General features: G+C 37.4%; 1 protein-coding gene across 1 annotated transcript in view; it reads left to right on the top strand.

The window, feature by feature from the left end:
- The window catches only part of sim2 (SIM bHLH transcription factor 2), an 83595-nt gene that overhangs the window by 46461 nt on the left and 18675 nt on the right, over positions 1-18459 (top strand). The window contains exons 3-7 of the mRNA XM_067607169.1: positions 2188-2303; positions 2957-3065; positions 10547-10632; positions 13908-14107; positions 14729-14835. Of these exons, the coding sequence (XP_067463270.1) occupies positions 2188-2303; positions 2957-3065; positions 10547-10632; positions 13908-14107; positions 14729-14835 (618 nt within the window). The remainder of the gene's footprint in view (positions 1-2187; positions 2304-2956; positions 3066-10546; positions 10633-13907; positions 14108-14728; positions 14836-18459) is intronic.

Here is an 18459-nt window from a genome sequence, read left to right as displayed (position 1 = left end):
CTACTCAAGCCACTTCAGCCACTAAGTGTGCACATCCCTGCTGCTCTCACTTATTTTTTTCATATCTCTTGACTCACTGCACCTACAAAAATACCGTTACCACTGTTTCATTCATTACTGCCAGTGCTACCCATAATACTGATATCACTATCATGAGCTGCAACCTATTCATTCTAGTACTTTTACTAATGCCAATACCACTAACAGTACCACTGTTATAAAATATAAAAAATATATAAAATACCACCATCACCATCATCATTACCAGCTCAATTACAACTGCTATGATTACTATCACACACTGCTGATAATACTAAAATTATTTTTACATAGCACCAGTAAAATCATTTCTGGTTGCAGCTGACCTCTGTCAGCTCTTCAGTTTCAACCCTCTTAAATTCCCACACACCTTTTTTATTTTTCATTCCCCTGCTCTTGCTACTCCTTCTGCTTTCAGCCATCTTAATGTTCTCTTATGTTCACCTTTCAGTGTCTCTCTTCCTGCTGTAATGTTTTATCTGTTTTCTGTTTTCTGTCCATCTTTTTGAAGTACTATATTTAAGCCCAATAAAAAGTATGTTCTCCTTTTTCTGATGATGATAATATTAACAATAACAATAATAATAATAATACAGTTCTGTTACCCTATTAGCTGGTACTGCCAGTACTGTCACTTTTTAGTACTCAACATGTAATTATAATGTCAAGCAAGATAGACCTGCTTCTTGCTCAAACAAGCCATGAGAGGATGCAAAAATTTCAGCTGTTATATAAGGCCTAGTTCAGTCAAAACTCTGCTAGATAAGAGCTGAAGCCCTGGATTAAAGAAATGATACTGTTTCTTTCTTTGGAGGCAGCTTTGTCACAAATAATGGAAGACATTGCATATATAGGATATTATAAAATAAATGTTTTGCTGAGGCCATTAAGAAAGACATACATGCGCTGGATTTTAATTGCAAATGATTGTTTGTAAAAATGAAATCACATTTAATCATCCTTCTTTGCAGTCAAAAATAATGTTAGCATGTTTTTTAAAAATATATTGGTAATAGTTTTGTATTATTAAAATGAAGAAAAAAGGTCACAGAAAAGTTTTTGTTTTTTTTAACCAATTTTCACTGAAAAATATGCATTTTTAAAAGGTAGAGTAGATATAGTTGTAGGTTTAAAATGAATTTTATCTGTATGTTTATGTCACCATGCATCAAAAACAGAGAGAGGAGACTCCACTGTCAGCCCATTCTCACTCTCACTTGGTCAGGACCCTGTGGCATCACTTTTTAATGCACTGGGTACCCCTTTTGCGTCATTTTTCAATGTGCAGGGTAGTCCGATAGACTTCTGTTGAACTCCCACAACATCTGAAATAGACGCCATGACACTGATGACGTCTATATAAGGTGAAAAATTTCAGCCTGGTCACCAGAATGAAATGTTGGCATTGTACGTTTCTGCAAATCACAGATACATTGAATATTTACATTTCAACACGTGTAATACGTAGCATATTAACATTTCAACAAGACGTATTATATCAACATTTCTGAAGTGACGTACTTCACGTGACATCTATATAAGCTGACTTTCTTATTAGGAGGTGGAGGGGTTGGTGGATGGCTTGCAACGTTGTTGGCGGAAAGTTGGAAATCAGCAGAGAGCACGGTTTGAGACCACCTGGCCGTTTTTATTTAATTTTTTATTTTAACCCAAACCATGATCTTTCCCAAACCAAGTGGTTTTTGTGCCTAAACCTAACCAGGCCTTAACCACAGCGTTGTCACACCATAAAATATAATTATTTTTTAACAGTGACTGCCCTGATACTGCATGTTGAAAAATGACACTAAAGGGGTACCTTGTGCGTTAAAAAGTGACGCCACGAGGTCCTGACCAAGCTTTGGTATGTAATGAGTTGGGAGTGAGAACATGTTAGCACCATGGTTAAGAGTTAAGAGCAAGCACCGCTCAGAGATGCATTTAGTAACAGAAAGTAAAAAGAAAAAGTGGGAGAAAATGCAAATGAGCTGCTGATTATGCACCACTAGTCCCTTAGCTTAATTTAAAAAATAAGAACAAAATTGTAAGAGAGACTGGAAACCTTCACATACAGTACTATATGGGCCAATGTATAAGCACATAACATTGTAATATTTGAAAGTCATCAACATTACTTTTGTTTAACAGTAAAGACTTTGTTACTGCTTCCTCAGACTCTGGATGGCTTCGTGTTTGTTGTTGCCTCTGATGGCAAAATCATGTACATTTCTGAAACAGCATCAGTCCACCTTGGACTGTCCCAGGTAAGACCCTCCTTTCAACCTCAGCAAGTTCTCTCATATGAGTCAGTTAAATCTTTCTAAACCAATGATTTGAAAACACAAATACTTTTTGTGAACAACTGTCAAATAAGTCAAACATAACATTTCAAATATACCATTATCAAACCCATCCCACCCTACCCACCTTTCCCACCCCTGGGGAATAAAATATATTAAGAGAATGTAACATATTACAAGTAAACTGTCCAGTGTAAATGTCCATTAGATCTTGCAGACTATGTCTAGTTCAGTTTGACCTACTGTAATTATTGGTGCAACTACAGCCATTGCTTAAACTGAACCAGACAAGCTCAAACTTTTTGTGCAAGAATAATTGTAAAACATTTGAGCATGTTCACCAAGTGTTTAAATACATTAACATAAAAGGAATTTTCCCTCTAAGTGAGACACTACATGGATGCAGCACCCACTGTACACCCACTGTTTAAAAACATATTGTTTGAAAAACATGTCTCTCATGTGCACTCACAAAAACATAAATTGCAGTATATCAGAGGTCTTTCGGTTTTGCATGGTCTCTGTGTTTTGTCTTGAATTTTGGTTGGTTAATTCTGGTGTTGCTGATCACATCTCAGCACATTTATGAGCACAAGCTGAAAATGTGTGTGCTGCAGGTGGAGCTAACAGGAAACAGTATATTTGAGTACATCCACCCATCAGACCACGATGAGATGACCGCAGTGCTAGGTCTCCACCAGCACCCACACCATCACTTTTCTCCAGGTACTTTACTACTCTCCAGGCTCTCGAGTAAGTGTTATTCTCAAATAGTGGCCAAGGCCTCAATTTATCTCAACAGCGCAGGCTTCAGTTGCTAATTTCCCATGTTCCCCAGTTAATGCAAACTCAACTATGATATGTGTACCTGTTGTCTTGATTAATTCGACATAATGTTAATTTCCACAGCATTAATTCCAGCAGTACAACATGTCATAGTCACCACTCTGCTGCTCTCACTTTGTCCTCTTGAACAGAAATACTTTCATTCACTAATTATTTTCCAGTGATTTACCATTCATTCATCAATTTTAAACTACTGTCAATAAACCACAACACTTCATGCACAAATATTAAATAGTAAAATTATTGATCAAGAATCCCTCCCTAATGAATAGTCCATTCTCTACCTTTCCTGGTCTGCTTTTACTGTGAAAATCTGCTGCGAGCACATTTGTCAGTCAATATATAGATGGGCTGGATATATGTCCATGTGGTTTGAGTCCAGTCACATTCCCAGACTGGCAAAGAGGCATGTGGTGTACCCAATAATGGACATAAATGACACTAAAAGAAAGAGAATGGCTGACAGTGGCTTCTCTCATACACATGGGTTCCAGAAGATCACAGCCCACCACTGAAGTGACTTGTGAAATCATGACTAGTCCAACAGTTCAGTTTAAAACCTTTATTGCTGAAAAGGTGGCTTGACAGGGTGTATAACACAGGTGTGTCTGCATGTGTGGGTGAGTGTTTCTAAAAAAGGGAAATAAAAACACAAAGTAAGAAAATTAACACTAGAATATTTGCATTTTTTTCAAAAAATGCATGGTAAAGCTGCAAGCTGACATCTGTTGCTACTGCTGCTGCCACTGCAAGGTACTGCTCCAGCAACAATTTTTAAAAATTTTGTAGTGCCACCCACAGGTGAAACTGTATCAAATGCTACAGACCTGTTCATCATTCCCAGATGTACAACTTTGCTGAATTTGGTTGCCATGGAATATTATATTTAAGAGATATGGCAGTCAATAAGAAGTCTGGTGGTATTTCACTTATGGCCAAAAGGTGTTGCAAAATATTGTTTTGCAACGCCTCACAGTTCATGAGTAATTAGCCATAACTTAAAACACATAATAACTGACCACATAGTGGCACTATAGGTACCATCTTTTAATATTTTAAGCATTTCCATATGGGGCAGCTGTTCATAAAGTATGATTACAGTAGCACTTTTAGTTTTTGAGATATCAAATTTAAAACATTCCTCTAATAGACGTTTGATTATAAATTTAAGTATTTCAAAAAATAAAATAAAAAAAATCACTGGAATATGCCAGAAAGAAGAAAAGAAATAGCATAAATGTCTCTAATGAGTTGAACATTTTTATATTTGAATGGTTTCTGTAGCTGAAAGTATGCAGAAGTAGTTAGCAATTGAAAAATGTACAGAAGAAGAACAATAACTAGAAAATTCTGCAATTTCTAAAGAAATTGCATGTGGGAGCTGCAAACTGCCAGACACAGCCGCGGCTGCTGCCGTTGCTGTTATTGCTACTGTTGCTGCAAATTTCTGTTTCAGCAAAAGCCATTTAAAACTTTGTAGTGCCACCTGCAGGTGAAATTGTATCAAATACCACAGACTTATTCAGCATCCCCATCTGTACAATTTTGCTGAATTTGGTCACCATGAAATGTTGAATTTAAGAGATATTAAACTTAACAATTAGTATGACGGTGTTTCACTAATGGCCACAAGGTGGGGCTATTGGCACCATGTTTCACTATGTTGTGCACATTGACATGGAGAACTTCTGTACCAAGTTTCATTTCGCTGAAGACAATAGAACTGTAGAAATGTTATAATGTATCATGTTATAATATTACATTAGTGCCCCCTTTGGTTAGAACTGTATCAAATTTTACAATATGGTGCAATGTCATTATACGTACAAGATTCTCAAATTTTGTGTGGAGCCGAATCAGCATTGAAGAGTTATGGCTCGTTAAATGCATTTGGCCACACCTTCAAAAGTTTGGTAACCACTTACAGACAAACGGTAAGTGATACCAAAAAATGAACATATAAGCCCTGTCCGGGATCATCTAAATAAATATGTACTGAATTTGGCTAATATTGGATGAAAAATGTGTCAAAAGAAGCAAAAAACTGCGTTAGTCTACTTGGTACCATCCAAGGAATACTATGCAAAAATTATTTGGATCGGCCTCACAGTTCATGAGCTATAAGACAAACGTAAAACACGTAATAACTGACCACATGGTGGTGCTGTTGGTCCTATTTTAAAATATGTTAAGCATTTCCACATGGGCCACCGGTCAATCAAGTTTGAACACTTCAGCACCTTTAGTTTTTGAGATATGAGCTTTCAAGCATTTCAAGCATTGACTTTCCATTGTAAATTTTAATGCTTTACAAAATTATATAAAATAACTAGAATATGTTAGGGATGAGAAAAGTAATAGCATACATCTCCTCATGGGGATGTACAATTTGACATTGAAACGAAGATGATACGACAAATCATGTAGGACTAGTGAGACGACGAAAAACGGCGAAATAGTATATAATAATAACTAGAAAATGCAATTTCTGTAGAAATTGCATGTGATTGCTGAAAGCGATTTTAGATTGCATAACTGGAAGCTGAAAACTATTGAAAAATCTAGCAAGATTAAAATCTGCAATGAGTGGAATTGAACCTGCATCCTCATGTTTGTAAGACAAACATACAACACACTGAACTAACATATCAGACAGCAATACCACACCAGATTCACCTATTTAGTCTGTCAATTGCATGAAATTGACAAAAAAGTAGTTCAGCTCAGCTCATTAAGCAGATTGACATCACCTGGACTCCTTCATCCTTCAACTCTACTTAGCTCTGCCCTAAGCGGGGCTCGAACTCACACCTTTGGATCTAAAAGAAGATGAGGAGTGAGATGAGCTTAAACCAATGGACTACTCACACTGGGCCTGTAGTAGTGGAAAAGATATAGCAATCCACATTTTAGGTAATAATGTTAATGTAAGCTAAAGAGGAATTGACTTATGGTAGATGATAGAGATGGAAAGCAACTTTGTACATGACAGCAATATTATGAGTAACACTACAGTGAGCAGGTTTTGAACACACATCCTTGTCATCTAAGGGATAGCTCATTATGAAAGCAGTGTTCTAAACCACTGAGCCAACAGACATTCCCAGTAATGACAGGAAAAAATCTCCATTTTAATGAGGAAAATGTATTTGTCTCAAACCTGGTTTGAAGCCCAGAGATTTGTGCATCATTAGTGAAAGCAAGACTAGTTTAACATGAGAATGAATGATATGTGTAAAACGTGTTTGAAGGAAGAGAGAATCTGTAAGTTTAAGAAACTGCAGTGAGAGAAGACATACATCCTGCAGACTGTATTGCAGTCAATGAGAACATGACAGGGACTCTCTATCAATTAAGGTTCAGATCTCAAAAACTATAAGTCCTATGTGAAATGTACTTATATTTTGAGAGAGAGGAGGCTTGTGGCAACATACTGAGACAAGATATGTGCTTGATGAGTTAAAATTGTGGGAGTGACAGCAGTTTAGAAAAACATTTCTGGTCTAAAATTACCTGTGCTCTCCACTGTGCTTGATCACATGACACACTGGTGAGACCTAAAAAAGTCCTCAAAACCCCTGACTTTGGGCTTAAATTGCTGAAAAACTACAAAAGATATCACTAAACAATCTGATAACTTTGAAAGTTCAAAGTTTTGTGAACATTTTACAGTTTGAATGGCGTCTGTGAGATGGGGGACTTCCGAGCAGTTGAGTGTCAAAGTGACCAAGGTTCCAACTCAGTTGGACCGTTCGTCCCATAGACTGCCATTATAAATTTTAATGTTTTAAAAAATTATATAAAATCACTGAAGCATGCTACATTTCAGAAAAATACAAGCACACATCTGCTGAATGAGTTGCACAGATTGACAGTTGAATGGTTTTTATAGCACAAAGTATGCAGCAGTTGAAACGCGGCAAAAAACGTACGGAAGATGGAATAAGAATAAAGACTGAGAAGAACAATGTGTGATTGCTGGAAGCAATCACACAATAACTAGAAAATTCTGCAATTTCTAAAGAAATTGCATGTGGGAGCTGTGAACTGCCAGATGCAGCCGCTGCCACCGCTGGCTGCTGCCACCGCTGGCTGCTGCCACTGCCGGCTGCTGCCACTGCTGTTATTGCTACTGTCACTGCATATTTCTGCTTTAGCAGCAATTATTCAAAATTTTGTGGCGCCACCTACAGGTGAAATTATATCAAATACCACACACTTGTTCAGCATCCCTGTCTGTACAATTTTGCTGAATATGGTCACCATGGAATGTTGAATTTAAGAGATATTTAACTTAATAAGTAGTATGATGGTGTTTCACTAATGGCCACAAGTTTAATACCAAGTTTAATTTCATTGAAGACAACAGAACTGTAAAAATATGATATTATAAAGTTACTTTAGCGCCCCCTTTGGGTAGATTTTTATGAAATGTTACACACTTCTGTAATGTCACCTTGTGTACAACATTCCCAAATTGGGTTGCAATCCAATTCAGTATTGAGGAGTTATTGCAGATTAAGTGCATTAGGCCACACCTTCAAAATTTTGCTAACCAATTACAGATATTACAGACAAAAACAAATTAATTCGTTTTTAGGAGTTTTTTTCCCCTCTAAATATGGTATGCACCTAGTTTGGTGAAGATTAGATGAAATATGTGCCAACAGGAGCAAAACATGTGTTCATCAAAAAATTCAAAAATAGTTCGTTTGTTTTTTAAGGCGTAAATGGGCGTGGCCTGAATCACTCTAATCAGCATCATCCAAGGAACATCTTGTCTAAATATTTTTTGGTTAGGACTTACTGTTCATGAGTTATTAGCCAAAACATAAAACATGTAATAACTGACCACATGGTGGCCCTATTGGTACCATGTATTGATGTTAGGCAGTTCCACATGGGTTACCTGTATGTCAATATGTCGTGCACATTCTCATGGAGAACTTGTGTACCAAGTTTCATTTCATTAAAGAGAATAGTATTGCAGAAATATCAAGTTATAATATTACAGTAGTGCTCCCTGTGGGTAGAACTGTATGAAATTTTATACACATGTGCAGTTTGGCAGTCGGACAGTACTCCCAAATTTGGTGTCAATGCAATTTAGCATTGAAGAGTTATGGCCTGTTAAGTGCATCAGGCCACGCCTTCAAGAGTTTGGTAACCAATTACAGACAAACGGTAAGTGATACCAAAAAAAAAACCACATAAGCATTGTTGTTTGAAATATGTGCCAACAGAAGCAAAAAGTGTGTTCACCAAAAAATCCAGAAGGAACACATTATGCAAAAATTGTTTTTCCTCACCTCACGGTTCCTGAGTTATTAGCCAAAAATGTAAAATATGCAATAACTGACCACAGGGTGACACTATAGGTACCATGTGTTAAGCATATCCACATGGGGCAGCTGTCCATAAAATATGAATACTTAAGCACCTTTATTTTTTAGATATCAAATTTAAAACAGTCATATCATAGACTTTCCGTTATCAATTTTAATACTTTTAATATTATATAAAATCACTGAATCATGTTCAAATAAAGAAAAGTAATAGCATACATCTCCTTAAGGAGATGTACATTTTGACATTAAACGAAGTTTGTACAGAAGTAGATGGACTCCAAAAAAATGTGAAATAATAATTATAAATAAAGAGTGAAGATAATAAACATAGAAAGAAAATATGAGGCCCAAATGCACTAAAAGCATCTTGAGCATTTTGAGGTCTATTGGTTTTAATGGCTGAACATGCACCAAAAGCGTTATGAGGTAAGTCAAATTGTCTTGATGCCTCAACTCCAATCTTGTCGTTGTGTTTGGAGCATCAAATGAGGGCCCAGCGGCCAAAGCTGTTTTCTGTGCAGCCGAAAAGAAAGAAATAGCACAAGCCAGCTGAGCACCAGAGAGTGAGAGAGAGAGAAACAGCACGGCGGTGGTTGAGCAAGGAGAGCGAGCAGTACTGAGAACAAGGCCTGAATGAGAGAAATAAAACGTTATATTCTTATTATTTCATGGCAGTCACGTTTTACAGCACAAATAAATGACCATCAAACAGTCAACAGATGATTTACTGGCTCTTAGTTTCAGTTTAATTCTCCTCCTCTGCATTTCTCTTTTCCATTCATTCATCACATCCAACTGATGCAGGTTAATACAAAGAACAGAATGAAAAATCTGTGTTGGTTCTGTGGTGTTGGCATTTAAAATCTGATACTTGCAGTGCAGCATAAGAGCATCAAATGATGCACATCAATTATCACTTTTAGTGTGTTTGGGCCCGAAGAGAGTGCCTCGTGAAATAAAGCTGCAAATTTCTTTTAAAAATTTCTTTTAGAAAGCTCAGCGCAACATGACATGACTCTGTTGTTGCACTGACGTAGTTGATGCTGTGGAAATGTTATGCTAGAATTACAGTGTGAGCCTTTGCTCACTTCTGTAGAACCATGTAGCTAAACATTACAGTGCCAGCTGATTGCAGTTGAGGGTTGCAAGTAATTGCAAGTTATTCCTTATAAAAGTTTTTTTTAGATGATGGGTCTTTGTGATTAGATTGTCGACTATCTAAATATCTCAAACTACAAATTGATAACAGAGAACCTGTGTTACAAACTGGAGGCATGGAGTTCAAAAGAAAGATGTGTAAAGAAGGTCTAAAGGAGGTTCTAAAGAAAACACTCCTCACTAGGGACTAAAAGTCAGGATATCTAGGTATATGCTGCTTTGATTTTGACCTTTCTTTTTTAATTTACTCTTGTGAATTTCTGGAGTACTTGTACATTGAACTTTACAAATAATATTCTTGGATTAATAACCAGAGTGGGTGGCCTTTATCAGTGACAGTGCTTTTTACAGCTTATTTACCTGTTTCCTGGATTGTACCTAATTTTGGACAAAAACATCCAAAATAAAAGCCAAATAGCCAAATGTAAATATAAATGTGAATGTGTCTGGGTCATGATATTTTTTCCGATCATCACAATAGCTTTAAAAAAGGATTAAGGCTGTATCCCCATCAACATACCGTGTAATGAGAAATGCTAAAGAGTGAAATATTAAATCTACTAATTTGGGTTAGGGTTGTGGTGGCAACAAGGTGAGCAATGTAATCCAGGTGTCTCTGTTGGTTGCTCTTACTACAGGTCACAGCTGCTAGGTAAGGTGCACATTAGAATATACTGGTCTGTAAAAACAAATAGGCTCAATAATAGGAGAATAATGTTAGGAGTAAGATGTGTTATTGGTGACCACATCACTGGCATATTGTTTTGTAAAAATAGTGTTAGGGTCACTATATAACATGAGCAAAATATCTCTATAGAGTGTGTAATGCCTCCATAATTTGTGTTTGTGTGACAGATTATGAAATAGAGCGCTCCTTCTTCTTGAGGATGAAGTGTGTTCTTGCTAAACGAAATGCAGGACTGACATGTGGAGGATATAAGGTAGGTAAAGCCACTGGATCAGTTACTCCAACACACACATGATTATTTCATTTATGGTAAACTAGGAGTCTGGAAGTGACTTAACTTCATTAAATGATAGAATAAACAGGTAATTACAACAGGTAATTCCAGGTGGCTCTGCTTCACAGAGCGAGAGCTACCACAGAAGTTGCAGCCAGAAAAACTATGTGGATAGTGCGCAAGATAAAATACAATTCAAGATTCAAGATTCATGATTCAAGATTTAGTTTATTGTCATTTTCTTGTGTATCTGCATACACAAAAAAGCAAAATGCTGTTCCTCCCAGCCCACAGCAGTGTAACAACAACAGAAAGGATAAAGAAAGTACATGTCTCAGTTTGATGTAGACAGCTCTTGCATTTCAATGAGAGACTAGCACAGATGAGGGAGTGAAATAAACTAGCAAACCAGTAATCTGGTTTGCTAGTCCTACTTATTATTTAACCAGATATTATTTAACCAGACTTATTATTTAACCAGATTACTGGTTTGCTAGTAATCTGGCAAACCAGATTACTGATAAAAAGCTCCTTACCTCCGTGATATTTCTTAAATGATAAAATCCGGTTTTAATTATACTGCTAATGTGGTTCTGGAAAGTAAGGTCAATGTCCAGGATGACACCAAGGTTTTTGACCTGTGTGACACTTTCCACAGACAGTTGTGACCATTTAAAAGAGATTTCCTGTCTGTCAGCCTTTGCCCCAATAACCAGGATTTCCATCTTGTCACTGTTTAACAGTAAAAAATTACTAGACATCCAGTTATCAATATCCTTGATACATTATTTTAGAGTGTCAATCAGGCTCAGGATATCAGGGGCTAGGAAATATATATTTTTGTGTCTTTAGCATAATTATAGTATCACACATTGTATTCCTTGATAAGATGGCCCAGAGGCAACAAGTACAAACTAAACAGTAATGGGCCCTGGGGAACACCACATGAGATAAAAAAAAGTTTTTGAACTAAAATTCCCAAGACCAACACTAAAATCATGCCAAATCATGTCCTTTGACACGATTTTAGTGATTTTACCACACAAAGGAAATAAAAACCAGTCCAGTATGGACCTAGATAGGCCAATCCACCTCTCAAGCCTCTCCATTAAAATATCATGATTGATAGTATCAAATGCAGCACTTAGATCCAATAATACAAAAGTAGAAACTCTACTATTGACATTGTTTATTCTTAAGTTATTAATAACTTTGACCAAGGCTGTTTCTGTACTATGGATGGGGTGAAAACCGTATTAGTAGAGATCCTGTATTTTATTGGTTGCCAGGTGGTCGATTAACTGCTTGTAGAAGACTTTTTCAATAATTTTGCTTAGGAACGGGAGGTTATAAATTGGTTTGTAGTTATAAATAATAAATGGATCTAGAGTGAGCTTTTTTAGACGTTTAACAATTGAGGATTTAAGTGAGCTAGGAAAAATACCAGATTGTAAACTTAAAATATCCTTAAATAAACAATTAAAAATGCTTTTAAAAAAGGAGGTGGGAATGGGATCAAGGACAGGAGTGGAACAGCTAAGACTCATCAGCACTAACTGGTGCAAAATTTGTTAAGAGAGTAGTGGATTGAGAGGGAGGCAGGATAGGGAGGGCATGCGTGATGACAGGAATATTTGCCCAAATGGTCATTACTTTGTTGACAAAGGAGGCTGCAAAATCCTCATACTTATCGGTAGAAATAAAATCACCTGTAATTGAAGTTCTGGAGTTATTTAAAAGTTAATCTATAGTAGAAAAGAGAACCGTTGGATTGTGTGTATTATTGTTTTTTAGATTTTTAAAATATGCTTGCCTTGCTTTTCTAATTTCTGAGTTATAATTAATAGATTTTTGTAAACATCAAGATGCTCCAGAAGCTGGGTTTTACGTCATTTACACTGAGCCCTTCTGTAGTCCCTTTCCTCCTCCTTATCAATTCATTTGTTAGCCAAGGACTTTTACTTTTATCAGATTTTTCAGACTTTTATCAGGTTTTACCACATGCTCAGTGGTAATTCTCAAACAACCATAGTATTAAACATTAAGGGTAATTTTATTAATCTCAGGATATGACTTTGTGCAGCTGTTGATGTCCTGGATACAGATTATGGCTTCTAGTGGTTTCTGGCTGCTGACTATTTGGTGTAGTAACTAACTATTTGCTGAATACAAATTTTAGAAATGTTCCCCTCAAATTCAGGAATGTTCAGTCACCTCTCAAACTAGAGCTGCTGTCAGAGCTTTGTCTAATCACTTCAAGGAATAGAGCCCCTCACAATCATTACAATCATGTTATGTTTTTGTACTGAATGAGAGAGCACTCCTGAAGGAAGATGGAGTAATGCTGACTTGTTTGAAATCACATATTTATGACAAACAAGCAGGATGTCAAAATGTCTGTCTTGTTTGTTTGTATATGCTGGTAAGGCAGTTAGATTCATGTTAAATTGATAAAAATTAATATGGCTAGTGTAACTAATATATAGTCAACAAAATACTGTATTTGAACTTATAGCTTCTATATTTAAAGCAATTAAATCTCATCTGGTCACAACAAAAAATGGCTAAAGTGACAACTGTCTTCTAATGAATAAATATCCTTTGGTCATAGTAAAAATATATTCTTAGCTAACACTTTTAAACACTAAACAATATATATCTCAAGTTAATAAACAGCCCCATTTTCCCTCAACATTTAGAAAATAGTTACCCGAATGGAACAAGCTTCATTATTAGTTTTACCCTACTGTAGTGTTGTCTCTGCACTCTGAGACAGATCAATACATTCACCACCAATTGGGCAGTAGCATTGGTAATCCTGCTGCTTTACTACCTATGAACTCAGCAAACGGAGAACAAGGGGCCACCTGGGTATGCAGTTAGAGGGCTACCCATGCGTACATAAAATTGGACATCCAGGTAACTGCTGGTTCTTTTTCGTGTTTGTGGGACCCTCTTACAGATTTTGCTACTTACTTATATTAAAGGTGAAGACTGTTAGGGATGAGTTACACTCTAAGCTCTTCGATGGGCAGAAAAAGTGATCAGACAAAACAAGCATCAGAAAACATGTAGCAACACATTTGTGTCCACTATCTCATATGCCCCCCAGAGTGTTGTTAGGTTTGGAAAATACCAGGATCTTGTTTTTGGTAAAAACCTTTTCAACTTTCTCTGTCACTCCCCCACACCTCCTGAATTCCTTGAAGTGTGTAAACGTGTGATTACATTAGTGTCATGCTGTTGTTTCCCAGGTCATCCACTGCAGTGGCTACCTAAAAGTACGTCAGTACATCATGGACATGCCACGGTATGAATCCTGTTATCAGACTGTGGGTCTGGTGGCTGTGGGACACTCCCTGCCTCCTAGCGGCGTCACCGAGATTAAACTCCACAGCAACATGTTCATGTTCCGGGCCAGCCTGGACTTTAAACTCATCTTCTTGGACTCGAGGTAGGGGAGACACTTGACTGAGTAGGTGGATATATAAATGAAAACAGTGATATCATGATATCATGATATCTATCTTGGGGGGCGGCTGTGGCTCAGGAGGTAGAGCGGGTCGTCCACTAATTAGAAGATTGGCAGTTCGGTTCCCGGCTCCTCCTGTCCGCGTGTCGAAGTGTCCTTGGGCACGATACTGAACCCCAAGTTGCTCCTGATGGCTGTTCCATCAGTGTGTGAATGTGTGGAGGTTGGGACCTTGCATTGTAGTCTCTGTACCTATTCAGTGTATGAATGTGTGTGAATGGGTGAATGTGACGCGTAGTGTAAAAAGCGCTTTGAGTGGTTGAAAGACAAGAAAAGCGCTATACAAGTACAGTCCATTTATCTTGGTGATCCCTGTATGGAATATAGAATTATAAAAATAATCTACAGGGAAAAAATCATTTGTGACATGCTACTATAAGATAACATGTTATAAGAAAATAAAAATATGTACACAGTATGAAATACTTGGCTGTTTTAAAATATGTGAACTGCTAAACATTATGATGCACTTCAGCACATACTGATGTGCAAATTAACCCCTAACTGTAAGTTTGTGTCCTCTCGTTTGTGTGCTGGAGCCAGGGTGGCAGAGCTGACAGGCTATGAGCCTCAGGACCTGATAGAGAAGACCCTCTACCACCACGTCCATGCCTGTGACATTTTCCATCTACGCTATGCTCACCATTTATGTGAGTCCTTTCAACACCAGTTATAGTCTATCCTGAATACACAGGATAGTTTTTTAACAGAGGACAAATGTTGTGGGAGACACAGCTCCAGACACCTCTCACACCAGCATATATAAAAGGAAAATTTAAGCTCAAGAGATCAAAATCAGTTCATTTTGTTGGAAATACTGCAAGGATGAAATCAACCCAAGACCCATTTTTTTAAAAAAGAGTGAGTGAATCCTGGATCATACTAGAGCTTGTTACATTAAAAACACCAGTCCATTTGTGTTAATTAAAAAAACAGCAGAAATACATTGACAGTGTGATTCAAACAATGGATTTGATTTTTATGTGGAAGTGAGAAGTAAATTTGCAAGGTGCTTTAAGGGGGACATATTATGCTTTTTGTGGTTTTCTCTCATTTATCAAGTTTTCTGATGTTGGACATATATGTTAAATATTATCAAAGTTGCACAACTTGACGTTAACGCCTGGAGAAATTAGCCCAAAAAGCTCACACACTGCTCTAAACAGTGGGGAACAGTTGGAATTTCACTCTTTATTTCCACACAAGATGACATTAGCCTGGTAAGGATGTCCATAAATGTGCCTCTGCTCCAGGCTCAGCACTGGAGCACATTCATGATTTCATAGACTATGGGACTGCAATGCCAGCAGGTGTAATGTCGGGGGGACAATACCCATGTTTCCATTAGATTTGCAAGATAATTTTCAGCAAACTTTTGAAATGTCGCAAAAAGGAAAATGCGAATTAGGTGCGTTTCCATCAACTGGTTTGACAACACAGTTTCATCAGAAGGTGCCAGTAAAGGCTCAAATAATCTGCCAGTAAACAGAGTAGAAGAAGTAAAGGTTGCCAACTGGAAACAAAACAAATAGTTACAATGCCTTGATAAGAGAAAAATGGAGAGAGGTCTTCAGGAATTTGTTTCAATTGTAGTTGTAGTTGTTCTTTCATGTTAGCTAGTGTTGGCCATGCTTCATGCTATCTGGAGAGGCCAGAAGACACAGAGAGCGGAAACAGCTGATCAATCATGTGAGTTAAACGTTTGCAACGTCATCATTTATTCGACAAATGTGTTTCCATTACCCATTTTGCGCATAAACTTTTTCAACATTTCCAAAATCCACCTCAAGCGAGCACAAAAACTTTTTTGCGAAATTAAGGAAGTTTTTTCAAATTTTGGCGTTTCCATTAAGCTTTTTTAATGTGATACTTAAAAATGCGCATAAAAATAGGTTAATGGAAACACGGCTAATGTCTGTTGTTGTGGTGGAAGGACAGCAACATTAGACAACAGTAGATATAATTACTATTTTTGGATTTCAGCAGCGCAATGTCACCACTTATTTCACCAAGGACTGCTTTGCTAACTGGACTCTGCAATTTGCAAGCCAGCCATGAGTGTTGCTTGGCTGCTACTGAGGGACATGTGTTGATCCAGGACCCCAAACTGTAAGTATACCAATAAAATATTTAGGGCCTGAGCACGAAAGTGCCAGGGCCCAACAGTCCCTGGCACTGAAAGTGCAAGGAATCTATTGTTTTTGTAAAGATTATTAGTGCCAGAGCTCTATTACATTTCAAACAATTATTATTATTATCATTATTATTATCATTATTATTTTATGCATCCAAGCGCATTTTTGAGGTGCAAGGGGTACGCGAAAACTCAGGAAACTTTGCACATGCATCAGAAGTGGCAGAAGTGTCTTATCCATCTATTTTGATGTTTCATCATGAAAAAAAATTGTTGCAACTCTTTCTCATGCTTGATAAGAGTCCCAGCCTGAACACATCTATGTGTCACTATTGAGTCACTGTCACAGCATCACAACTTCTGCCTAGAAGGTTCACCAGATCCATCTCAGATTTGGTCAGAAAGCCTTAAGACCTTGATGATGCTATATTGTGAAGCTTGTGAATTTTTACACTGTGACACAGCAAATTTAGATGTTTCAACATGAAAAAACAAACTATTGTAATTCAACTCCACATTGTCAGATCTTTCCTGAATTTCATGTTTGACAAGAGTCCTGATCTGAAGACATTTACAGGCCAATATTGAATCATAGTCATAGAGCCACCTACTGGCAACAGGAAGTTATAGTTCCCATACTTTTACTAACTACTTCTAGCAGGTTAACCAGATCCACTGAAAATTTGGTCAGCTAAGTTCTTACACCTACATAGTGAACCTTTTCATCAAAAGCTGTTGCCATGACAATTCGCCATGAAACAGAAAGCTGTTTTTGGGGTGCGAGGGATATTCAACTCACGAAACTTGGTGCACACATCTGAACCTGTGAACATTGCATGAATATACAACAATCGGGTTCATGCATCTTTAGTGGGCTCCATAGTGCCCCCTAATGTGTGCCAGGCTGTGGTCAGGATAAAGTTGCTTCGATATTCATGAAATTTGGTACGCACGTTGTTCTCATCATTTCAGACATATTTCACATTGTCTTTCATTAGCTCCAGCCAAGGGGAAGTCAAATTCCTCATAGAGGGTTTGAAATTCAGTTGGTATCACCTTCAGCTAATATGTCACTAAATTGTGAAGGAATAGTCGATACCTTGAATGATGATGTCAGAGGTCATGTGATAACATACCAATTTAGGCACTTTACAGGTATGGAACTTTTTTGAATCTTCTCCTAGAGGATTCAACAACTCCACCTCAGAGTTTTTCATACAGTATAAACAGCTGTGGACAACAGATACTGTAAGAATAGCACACATTCATTTATAGATCACTGTAGACTGATTTACTGACTTTTATGTTTTAGCCACATTAAATGTTATAGTATAGTGATTTTGATTGAAGAGTGTTTAATTTAAATAAATTATTTATATTTTAATCATTAATACATTGTTGCAGCATGTCTGCAGCAAGTATTTAGTTTGATCCTTTTGATAAAATCATCAAAGCAGTAGTGGATTGACATTACACCACAAATAGATGTGGTTCTGAGACATCTGTTTTAAGGGCAACATCTAAGACCAAATTTCAACCAAAATACAACTATAGATGCGTTGCTTCATTTGAATGAACCACACACCTGTCTGTGCCCGTCCTCCCACTTGTGCACTGCGTGTTCTACGCTGGTCACCAAAATACTACAAAGACACGAAAAGGGAGTTTCAAGGTCAGAAAGATACCACACAATCAGAGCACTGCTTGCGATGGTCATTGTGCCTCCATGAAAATATGACCCAGGAAGTGATATTACCGTAATTGCCTACATGCATTGTCCAATATTCATGAAAATGTATACTTGTGTCAGTTGCCCTCTGGTAAACGTATTGCTGCATCATGTTCCTCCATGATAACAGCACTTCGACTGATGCATACCTGAATGTGCATTAAGGAGTGACGGCCCAATTATCACTGCTTGCAGCTTTAATTAGGGCCCGAGCACCAAGTGGTGTGAAGGCCCTATTGTTTTTTAAAAGATTGTTATTATTATGATTTTATGCATTCAAACACATTTTTGAGGTGCTAAGAGTGCTCGAAAACTCACAAAACTTTCCATAAGCATCAGACATGGTGTTAATTGTTATCTGAAATGGATCTTGGGATTGGATGTGGAAATTTGGCTTGAAAGCGTCCCCTA

Source organism: Thunnus thynnus, chromosome 13, assembly GCF_963924715.1.
Source record: "Thunnus thynnus chromosome 13, fThuThy2.1, whole genome shotgun sequence".
NCBI classification, from domain to species: domain Eukaryota; kingdom Metazoa; phylum Chordata; class Actinopteri; order Scombriformes; family Scombridae; genus Thunnus; species Thunnus thynnus.
The sequence above is the reverse complement of the archived record's forward strand: the minus strand, read 5'-3'. Positions and strand labels throughout refer to the sequence as shown.